The sequence below is a fragment of the Saprolegnia diclina genome (genome assembly GCF_000281045.1).
Source record: "Saprolegnia diclina VS20 unplaced genomic scaffold supercont1.47, whole genome shotgun sequence".
Taxonomy (NCBI): Eukaryota; Oomycota; class Saprolegniomycetes; order Saprolegniales; family Saprolegniaceae; genus Saprolegnia; species Saprolegnia diclina.
Window position 1 is genome coordinate 472,380 of NW_008246114.1, and position 10,304 is coordinate 482,683.

The following is a 10,304-nucleotide window of genomic DNA, read 5'->3' on the forward strand; positions in this document are numbered from 1 at the left end:
ATGTCTTTCAAAGTCGCACGTGAGAGCTGTGTCAAAGACAAAGAGTAGCTACAGCTTGCTCAAACCCATGTCCAGCTCGAGGAGCGCGCCGGGCGACGTGCTGAAGAGCGTACCGATCGTCTTGCCGTCAACGACATCCACGATGCTGCCGGGCGCTGCTGGCGCCAGGACTGCAGCCTACACCAAAACCCAATCTTTGAATTTCGCCTAGAAATAGTAGAAAAAAGGCTACCTGGACCAGGCCCGAGTTGACGGCCGTGACGCATGCGAGGACCTTGTCTTGCTGTCCGAGCGGTCCGACGCGCGAGCTCGGCGCAAACATCCACGGCTGCTTGGACGCATACTCGTGCACGAGCGCCTTGGTCGACGGGTCTGCACCAGTTGAGATTGAGATTGCATTTGAGAAATACCATTCAAAGAACGTACCGTAAAGGCCGACCGTGTCGGTGAGGACAATCATGCAGTCGACGCCGACTTCCTGCGCGACGAGGGACGCGAGCGAGTCGTTGTCCCATGCGATCCGCTCCTATAAGACAATATTGTACATCGTTTCCACGCCAATATAGATATAGGAGGTAGGTAGTACGTCGGCGTCGGTGAGTGGCACTTGGCGCTGCGAGACAACGTCATTCTCGTTGACGACGGGGATGATGCCCACTTTGAGCAGCGCGAGAATGGTGTCCTTGACATTGGCTCGAATCTACAGTGCATGAGCAACCGGCCCCATGCAAGAACGATGGCGTACCTGGGGCACGCGGAAGTCCGTGTCGGACGTCAGAATCTGCGAGCAAGCGAGATGGTACTGCGAGAAGAGCACTTCGTAAAGCGACTGCATTCCGCTCTGGCCTATATATCGCAGCGTCGTCGACAAGCCCTACGCGCCAGCGAGAACGTTGTACCGGCGGCGGCGCAGGCCTTGGGGTTGAGGGCGGCGGCGGTACCGAGGCGGCCCTTGAGGTGCGCCTACACCAGACAAAGAAAGATGAGCCCAAGACGCTCGTGATAGCCATAGTGGCGTCACCTGCATGGACCCCGAGAGCATGTGCTGGCGGCGCAGCACCATCTTGCCGATGGCGACGGCGCCGCTCGAAACGAGGATGATGTGCTTGCCCTGCATGTGGAGTCGCGCGATCTGCTCGACGATCGAGCCCATCTTGCCGAGCGCGAGGAGCCCGTCGGGCGAGTTGACGACCTCGGTACCGACCTTGATCAAGATGGTCCGCGCATGCTGGAGCTGGCCACGGTCGGCCATGCTGGTGATTTGTCGAGTCGCTGGCTCCACGATGACACGGATCTTTCACGTCAAATAGTGTAAAAACATATATAGTGATATATCAGAACGGTAGCGGCGTGCACGCGTTGTCTGTCGGGACGCACCAGAATCCGAGTGGATGGTCATCAGAGCGCATGTGCACCACAGCTACTAACGCAGGTGCTGGACTTGCCCGTTAATAATCCATCCGCGCGCCGATGCGAGCCGTCGTTCGTGATATAGTGTATTTAAACAGTATTTAGGTCAAAAGAACTTCAAGGTGCATTCTTGTGGCGCCGGCGCGACGCCAGAAGAAATCCTCGAGTTCGACGACCACAGCTCTTCGCATGGAATGACAAATTTGTACACTCAGATCGTATTCTTATATCGTGTCGATTCATAGTTACTGTCGACACCATTCTCCGGTTCTGCTCACGCTCAACTTCCTGCTCACGCTCAACTTCCTTCGTAACTTAGTGCTGCTTCAATCTCTGTGTCGTTTCTTCGGGTGTAGCGCACCGGCAACCGACCCGAAAGCCGATGGCATGTGCGAATTCGTGTGACCTCAGCGATCGAGCACGTGTGGCGTGGCTGCGCTGGAGGTTCACACTCCGTCGCGTCCCATTTTGTGCTTCCTCCATGGGTCGTACTACGCGATGACTCTGCTGAGATGGACGCTACCGGTGGCCACACAGTGGCGCCCACGACCAACACGCACCAACGACACCATCTTGGTCTTGACGCACTTCGAGAGCCTTCTTGAGACCGTCTTACGAGCCAAAGAAACAGAATTTGAAAACCTATTGTCGAGTCGAGGCGAGACATCTCGTTAGTAGTAGACTGTGTCTTGGGTCGCATGGCGCGGCTTGATGCGGTACGCCGGCTCCTTGCCTACGAGATGATCGTCGTTTCGTTCATCCAGAGAGCACGTATCGTACCAAGACGCCAGAGGAACGAGTCGAGCGCAATCATTTCGAGGCCGGTCGCCGCCACAATCTTCTCGCAGGCAACAACCGCGGCCGCACGGAGCTCAGTCTCAACGCCACCTAGTTCACACTCAGTTCATAGTGTCTTATTGCATCGCCAGACATACCGTGGGGCAGCAGCGTGCCCTTTTCAATCATGTCATCGAGCTCCGGCGAGTACTAGCCGATGCGATACATAGCATCACTCTCGCTCACCGCATTGTCATGGTCGTACCTCGAGGATGCCCATGGCATGCAGCACACACGGCAGCACATTGTCGCTGAACGCGGTCAAGCTCGCAATGTCCTCAAAGCGAAACATCGGATCTTCTTCCTACAAGCCCATCTCGCGTCGGTCGGCAAAAGAGAATGTACTTGAAAGCGGCGGTAGAGGCTTGCGACAAAGCACTGGGCCTTCTTGAGCACGACGACGCTGCCGTCAGGGCTCACGTCGTGGAAGGCTGGGAACGTCGTCGCTAGCAGCTCAACGAGCTGCGACGCCGAGCTACCCTTTTGCAAATGCGCGAGCAGAAATGCACCAAAGTCGGCGAATCCGAGCTCGAGAAGGATGCGACCTGTGTCGTTCAAGACCTACGCGCGACGAGGCGATCGTAAGGCATGGTAGCAATGTGATTGTACCTTGCGGATGCTCTCGGCCAACGGCTTGAGCGGACCCGGCTTGGCGATGTAGATGCCCGGCGAGAGCTGTTCGTCACGCTCGGTCGGCAGCGAAAAGTACGAGGCCACGCTCTCGAGCGAGAGGCCGCGGAGGAACTTGGCGTCGAGGCGCGGCTCCGAGATGAAGAGCCCGATCGCGCCAAACGTCTACATATATCCTGGCTCGTTAGCACATGCTGCCATCGTCGTCTATGGAGAAGGTTTCTACCATCGTCTCGTGGGCACCCTAGAAGCATGCAGCATGGTCAGCCATCGAACAAGACCATGGCGCACGTACGCGAGTCGTAATGTCGTGCAGAGGCTTGCGGTAGCCGCTGCCAAAGTTGAGGACGTTGACGAGGCCTAGCCATGTCTCCATGAAGTGGTGCTAGCGCCTCATATGGGGCTGGCGTACCCATAAAGTTGAGCTCGTCCGAGATGGACTTGAAGGACAGCGGGTAGCGCACGGCCCCCGAGAGCTCGGCGAACTGCGCCATGTCGATCGTCGAGGCAAACGTGGCGATCTTCTCGTCGAGGACCTTGACGTGCTTGGCGGCAGCCGTGACGGCGGCGCAAGACGTCCGGACCTCGGCGGGCGTGCACACAGCAGTCGTCGGCGAGCCCATGATCTCCGAAATGTGGACCGTGGACGGTAAATTCGGCATGTCCGGATACAAGTGCCGAAATTACCGAAGAGTTGCGGCACGTGCCGTAAATGTGGTCATACGTGGCAAAGTGTGGCACATGCCACATTTAACAGTTGCATCGATTTTGCAAGCTGTAGGTCTCGAACGCCGACAACACATAGCATTTCGAACTCTCCAGAGTGTACTCTATCGCTGTGCCAAGTTTCAGCGAATTCATTTCCGAACGCGATTTGGTCGACCTCGCGCTCTGAGAACGCAAGCGAGTGCGCCGGGCGAGTCGAAAGATCTGGGATTGGTTGAAAAGAATTGAATAATTATCCAATGAAAAAAGGTACTTATGTTTTAAAATGCATAGTAAAATCAAGTAGTGTAGCCAAATGCAGTGTGATAAAAATCCAGTCGATGCCAAAACATGCTTGAGATCTCCAAGTTCTGCAAGAACAATACAAAACACAAAAGCATGCCGACCTTGCGCGGTTTAATCTGAAGAAGGTAGCGTCGCAGCATGCAGCGCCGCAAGCACGTCCGCCGCCGTCGGTCGCTCCATCGGGTCGAACGCCAAGCAGCGATAAGCGAGCGCGGCGATATCAGTTGGGCACGTTGGCGACAGTGTCGGTCGAAGTCGGCCCTGCACGACTTGTGCCAAAATGGCCGTGTCCATCAACGGATTCCCCGTCTCGGGTTGGATCATATCCATGTACGGAATGGCATGCGTGTCGACTTCCGAGAGCAAAATACCTAAGTTGGACAAACCATGTCCATACTGTATCACCAAAAACAATCATATCGTCGTACCAAACGAATAGACATCGGCAGCGACCGAGTACCGGTTGTCTTGGAGCACTTCCGGCGCCATCCACCGGTACGTGCCGACGCCAATCGTCATGGTGGCCAACGTGTCAACCCGGGAGACGCCAATCGTCATGGTGGCCAACGTGTCAACCCGGGAGACGCCAAAGTCGGTGAGCTTGGTGCCCTTCTCGTTGTCCAAGAGCACATTGCGCGCCTTGACGTCGCGGTGAATGACGCTGCGCTCGTGCAGGTACAGAAGCCCTCGCACCACGCAAAGCAGCGTCGTCCGCTTGGCATTCCACGAATATGTCGTCGCGTCATGACTGCGCAAGTACGTAAACAAGTCGCCGCCGTCCATGTACTCGAGCACGATTTCGAGGTTCGCGAGCCGGCCGGCCCACGCGGCTCCCACGAGACCCACAATGTAGGGCGAATCGAGCCTATGTCGTCACATGATGACGTGACTTGGCGAAAAGGAAGCACAACGCACGTGGCCAGAAGCTCAATCTCGGCGATGACGCGGTCGATCTCGTGCTTGCGGTTGGTCATAAGTGTCTTGATGGCGACGGGCGTTGCGTTGTACATGCCATGGTAGACGTGGGCGTGGGCACCGGCGCCAAGGAGCCGGCCGCGCACAAGACTTGAAGCGTCCAGACGCAGACGGTTGAGAAGCGCGAGCGTTCGGTAGCCATCGGTCTCGGCCATCGTGGGCTTTGTCGTCGGTGCACGATCGGACTGGAGAGGACGCGCCATATCGGCGGCAAGGCTCGATCCTGTCACCGTCGGTGGCGCCGGTGGACGACGCCGGCGACGCACGATCCACACAACCGCAACGACGCTGGCAACACACAGCAGGATGCCACCGATGACAAGCCTGACAACCACCGATGTTGAAAGGTCTAGACAACGAAACAAGTCGATATTGGATACGCAAGTGGAGTCCCGTACCGTCGGTAGCAGGCGTCTCTGGGATCGCTGGGCGGCGGACGCAGGCCGAGTACGAGCCCCGAGACGTCCAGAGCGGAGAAACGACGCCGCCGCTGGCTTGGCACGCGCCCGAGTCGAGTGTAATGACTGTTTTCTCGAGCACTAGTAGGCGACCATTGCTCGTGAGGCCGTTGAGGACTGCAAACGTGGCTTCATCAATGTTGAACGATCGCAGCTGGAGATTTTTGAGCGACCTACAGCGCTACTGTAAGAGCCCAGCGATGTTTGGTGTGGGTCGCACAGAAAAAGCAGGTTGGACGAGAGAGTGACGTTCGACCACGAGCTGAGCTGCATGTTGCCTTCCAGAGACCTGCAGCATGGTCAGCGCATCTCAAAGAGATGAGTTCGTACAAGCGGGTGACGGCCGACCACGGCTGGTCCTGAAGACTCTGCAGCTGCGTGTTGCGTAGTCCCCTAGCATTGCATATACTTCAGGCACGCTTTCAAAACCACTCCGTCATGTACACGTCATTGAGGCTTGGTAGCAAATGGGATGGCAGTGACGTCAATGGTGAGTCGACGACCGCTCTAGTTTGTGCAGCACCATGAGATATGCATCGAGATATCAAGTCAGCCTACAGGGTCGTGATGGTGGATGGCAGATTGCCTGGCAGCTGCACCAAGTTGGTCGACGTCAACTGCCTACATGGAGCGCAATCAGTCGACGACGCGAAGCGAGAGCGTACAGCGTCTGCAGCATGCGCGGCCAGGCCCACTCGTTCTGGGACGCCGTAAAGTTGACGCGGGTAAACTGCCTAGTACAAACAGCTCGATAATCGCTTGGTCGCTTGGGCGTTAAATACGTACAAGCTCGTGAGCATTTGATTCGGGTACATCGCGCACTCCATGGCGTGCAGCGTCGAGTCGGTGACCGACCTACACGTCGCGTCGTTGCATGAGCCGAGGTGGCAGCGTGGACAAGGCGGCGTACAGGCCATCGATGCCCGCGGTCGAGATGTTGCCAATGGCGTCGATGCCAGCCACGGTGCTGCCCTTGACCTCGGTGGCCTTGCCGGACGCATCGTCAATCGTGCACAAGCTGTACGACATTGGGCAGCGCGCGTGGTCAAAGTTCAAGACAGCGGCGCCGGCCACGGGGCACGTGACGGCCATCGTGTCGATCGAGTAGTCTCGGGACATGCGTGGCGTGCTGCCACCTGGTGTTGGAAACGTGTTTCTTTGCATACAAATCCCAAGCTGTAATAAAAAACACTGCGATCGAAGTTCGAAGCATAGACAGGCCGCGGGTGCGAACTCTGGTTCAGGATCCGTCAAGAGAGACGTTGAAGTGCTTTGCAAGTGGCGACTTAGATCCAGCAAGGCGCTGTCCACGCAGCTTTCTAACATGACGATCCTACTACGCTCGCACGATAGTACTATACGCGGAGGCGCCGTACCATCGGCGATGCAGCCAGCTAGCGGACAGTGGAGCACACAACGCTTGCAGAGCTTCTAGGAGGACGACGGTATACTCGATACGATGCATTCCTGTACACGCTTGAATGCATCAGCTGCATGAACTAGATTCCATAACTTGAGAAAGAACGCGTCATCGACGCCGAGCGCGTGCACAGGAGTGTGCTGGAACAATCCTATTCTGTGTCGACCGCGGCCTTGCTTCAAGGAGTTGCGTGACGTCGCTAGAGAGAGGTCAGCGTGTAGGCAGCTTCGCCCACTCTTTCTGCGCACAAATAGGCGCTCACCTCAGCTCTCAGCGCTGTGCAAAGCATCGAAAGTGCACGTGTGCATGGCCATCTTGGCGCACGTAACAATCCGAAGTTCGAAGTCCACCCAGCGTCCACCGCCGTCGCAAGTGCACCCAACCGATGCGCAGTCGGTATCATGTTCGCTCTCGCCACCATCGCTGCGTCGGCCATCGCGGCTGCCGTCGCGCAGAGCCCATGTCCGTATAGCGAGATTGCATCCACCAAGATCTTTGCCTTTGGTTCGCCGTACTGCAGCAGCGCGTCGTCCTACTGCCTCCTCGACAGCACTTGCGCTGTCACCGAAGCGTCGCTCTCGTCCGACTGCCCGAACCCGTGGGAATCGTCGGGTGCCAACACGCGCGTGCCGTGCGCCGACCGCGTGACCGCCATCGGCGACATTCGCGCCTCTGCCCGCGCCACCAACGACATGCGCTTGTACGAAGCAGTCATCCCAGGCGGTGCATCTCATCTCGCCATAGGGTCGTGCGGCACAGCGAGCTCGTGTCGACCGCCAAGATGGTGCTGCCCCAAGAGCTCGCCGAGCTGTGCGTCAACATACTGTCTCTATCAACTGACGATGGCTCATGCGTGCGCTGCGTAGGACGTTGCAGTATGCGTCGTTTCCGCCAGGAGCGACCTTTACGTGGCCCATCGCGCTCAAAAAGCTGTACGTTCTAGTACAGTCTCGACTGCGAGATAGACTCGAATGTGTAGATGGATCGAAAAATCGGGCTGGACGCAGTGGCCTGCCAACTTGCCGGCGTCCATTACGCACTTGTAAGGACTTGGACGCGTGTGGTTTGATGTCTCATGGCGACCGTGTGAAGGCGCGTGCTCGATCTCAACTTTACGGCATTGCCTCCGCAGCTGGACAACCTCCAGCACGTGTACGAGATGACAATATACCCCGTGGCACACCACTGATGGTCGTTGTAGGAGTGTCTTTTCCCCGGCGCTGACGCAGCTCGTCGATTTGGATTGGTCCAAACTCGCCCACTTGTGCGCAGATTTATCGCATTTTCAACAGCATTGGAGGCTCATGACGCGCTGTCGTAGGCGTCTCGGGGTGCCAAAAGGATTCAAGGACGCGTGTGCGCTCACTACATTTGTCAACGTCACGCTCTCGTCGACGCTGCGCCGCCTGTAAGCAATCCTATTCAGCGAGGAACCATCTTGACAAATGCAATCGAACGTAGCGATCTCGCGGGCTGTCACTTGACCAAACTGCACTTGAGCCAAGAGTCGTATGCTGCGATTGCCAACTTTACTCTCACGCGCAACAACACGGACGCGCGCGACGCCAACGACTTTAAATCGACCGTCGACGACACGACGATCGTGTCGGATCCCGCGGCGTGCGCGGCGGTCGGTGGCGCCCTCACGCCGCTATGGCCGCAGTTCCAAGAGGTGACGCGCCAGGTCTACACGGTGTGCGTCACGCCCGCGACCGTCGCCGCGTTGCCGCCGGTATCCGCCGTGGCGACTGCGTCATCCGACGCCAGCGGCTCTGGTACGTTTTGGCTCTCTGCCGTCGAACCAATGTTATATTATAGACGTTGGACTGGCCGTCGGTGCGTCGGTCGGTGGTGTCGCGCTGATTGGCTTTGTCGCCTTTGCGCTCATGAAGCGCCGTCGGTCCTTGTCGCCGACGCCGACGCCCAAGACGCCGGACGACAACAACGGCCATGAGAGCGGAATACTCGACTCGACGTTTGCGTTCCACACCAACACGGACGCTCCCATGTCGACCGCCATGCAAGAAATTCACTCGCGGAGTCTCGAAGAGCTCGCGCCCATCAAGCTCGACGACTCGTCGCTGCAGCTCAAGAGTATTCTCGGCTCCGGCGCGTCGGCGGACGTCTGGTTTGGCTACTACCGCGGCGACGCGGTCGCGATCAAGCGCTTTGTGCACCGCGACTCGGCCGATGACACGCAAGCGTTCGTCGACGAGATCCAGCTGTTGCAACGGTACAGCCCTGTTTTGCGCCCCGGTATTCAAAAAGACTCTTGTAGGCTCGACTCGCCCTACATTGTGCGCATGATTGGTGCGTCGTGGACGCGCCCGACCGACCTCAAGTGCATTCTCGAATACATGGACCAAGGCGACTTGCGCGAGTTCCTCCTCCACCATACGCCCATCGAGTTCAACTGGGCGGCCAAGACCCGGAGTCTGTGGGCGCTTGCCAAGGGCATGGTGTACTTGCATGCGAACACGATCATTCACCGCGACCTCAAGTCGCGCAACGTTCTTCTGGATTCAAAGAAGGGCACAAAGCTCACCGACTTTGGCGTTGCCCGCGTCGATGTGCAGGCGACAATGACCGCCGGTGTCGGGACGTTCCGCTGGATGGCGCCCGAGGTGCTCATGTATGGTCGGTATTCAGTTGCCGCCGACATTTACTCGTTCGGTACGTCCGCGTCGGGATGTCGGATTGATACTAAGTTGATATTATTGCAGGAATGCTGCTCTCCGAGTATGACACGCACGCGATTCCATACGACGACAAGATCAACCCGACGACGGGCTTGCCGCTGGTGGACACGGCCATCATGGCGCGCGTCCTTGAAGGCTCGATCCAACCGACGTTCTCGGCGAGCTGCCCCGACTGGATCTACAACATGGCCATGGCCTGCCTCAAATTTGACCCAAACGATCGCCCCACCGCGACCGAGCTCGTCGACGTTTACATCGCGCCGCATCTCACGTAATGCAAAAGTCGCCTTCTGATCAATTAACTTGTAAGAAAGCATTAGATTGTCGTTTGAGCTATCTTCAGGGACGCTTTCTCTAGCTCGAGAGAGGTTGTATGTCGACGCACGTGGCTATCAAAGGCTTGCAAGTATTTGTTTTGAAACTCGCCAACAATTGCTGTTTTATTCCAACATAAATCATCTAGATATTCAACGCGAGCCAATACATGGCGCTTCGAGCCTTTATAATTCTAGACAGACTTGTCCTTGGCCACTGAAATGATCCCAGCGTTCTGGCTCCGCGCATAGAGCGTGGTATCGAAAAAGCCATTTTATTCAAATCAATTCGTTGAAAAATCACCCAGTGCCCAACGATGCCGCAAATCAGCACGTTATACCTCTCTCCATCACTAGCGACTTGTAGTGGGCCGTTGAAAATAATCCCAGCATTCTCCAACATTTTCTACATTTTGGCCATGCACCACTGCGGCAGGCGTGAGGCTTGTCGATCCGAAATCCAAACTTTTGCAACCTTCTCCAATCGCTGTGATATTTTCAGGGACTCTTTCTCCAGCTCGAGAGAGGTTGTATGTCGACGCACGTGGCT

General features: G+C 56.9%; 4 protein-coding genes across 4 annotated transcripts; 1 reads left to right on the forward strand and 3 right to left on the reverse strand.

The window, feature by feature from the left end:
• Window positions 1-1,285, reverse strand: SDRG_12213 (hypothetical protein). The gene is made up of 7 exons (XM_008618276.1): window positions 1,022-1,285; window positions 900-963; window positions 746-846; window positions 587-700; window positions 427-526; window positions 233-372; window positions 1-177 (listed from the first exon to the last, which is right to left on the reverse strand). Exons 1-7 carry the CDS (start codon window positions 1,250-1,252, stop codon window positions 49-51), a joined length of 879 nt encoding a protein of 292 aa, XP_008616498.1. The 5' UTR covers window positions 1,253-1,285; the 3' UTR covers window positions 1-48.
• A 796-nt stretch (window positions 1,286-2,081) lies between these two features.
• On the reverse strand, window positions 2,082-3,539 carry SDRG_12214 (hypothetical protein; the record flags this gene model as incomplete). The annotated part of the gene is made up of 9 exons (XM_008618277.1): window positions 2,082-2,143; window positions 2,191-2,298; window positions 2,346-2,397; window positions 2,453-2,551; window positions 2,593-2,808; window positions 2,857-3,042; window positions 3,104-3,121; window positions 3,173-3,237; window positions 3,290-3,539. 9 exons carry the CDS (start codon window positions 3,537-3,539, stop codon window positions 2,082-2,084), a joined length of 1,056 nt encoding a protein of 351 aa, XP_008616499.1.
• A 432-nt stretch (window positions 3,540-3,971) lies between these two features.
• On the reverse strand, window positions 3,972-6,440 carry SDRG_12215 (TKL protein kinase; the record flags this gene model as incomplete). The annotated part of the gene is made up of 11 exons (XM_008618278.1): window positions 3,972-4,259; window positions 4,317-4,753; window positions 4,804-5,212; window positions 5,262-5,494; window positions 5,542-5,610; window positions 5,652-5,714; window positions 5,766-5,828; window positions 5,880-5,942; window positions 5,987-6,055; window positions 6,108-6,176; window positions 6,232-6,440. The coding sequence occupies 11 exons, from the start codon at window positions 6,438-6,440 to the stop codon at window positions 4,000-4,002; spliced, it is 1,944 nt and encodes a 647-aa protein (XP_008616500.1). The 3' UTR covers window positions 3,972-3,999.
• A 702-nt stretch (window positions 6,441-7,142) lies between these two features.
• Window positions 7,143-9,774, forward strand: SDRG_12216 (TKL protein kinase; the record flags this gene model as incomplete). The annotated part of the gene is made up of 11 exons (XM_008618279.1): window positions 7,143-7,441; window positions 7,486-7,551; window positions 7,608-7,673; window positions 7,721-7,783; window positions 7,834-7,893; window positions 7,943-8,005; window positions 8,063-8,149; window positions 8,203-8,516; window positions 8,560-8,974; window positions 9,020-9,414; window positions 9,465-9,774. The coding sequence occupies 11 exons, from the start codon at window positions 7,143-7,145 to the stop codon at window positions 9,713-9,715; spliced, it is 2,079 nt and encodes a 692-aa protein (XP_008616501.1). The 3' UTR covers window positions 9,716-9,774.
• Window positions 9,775-10,304: the final 530 nt, after the last annotated feature.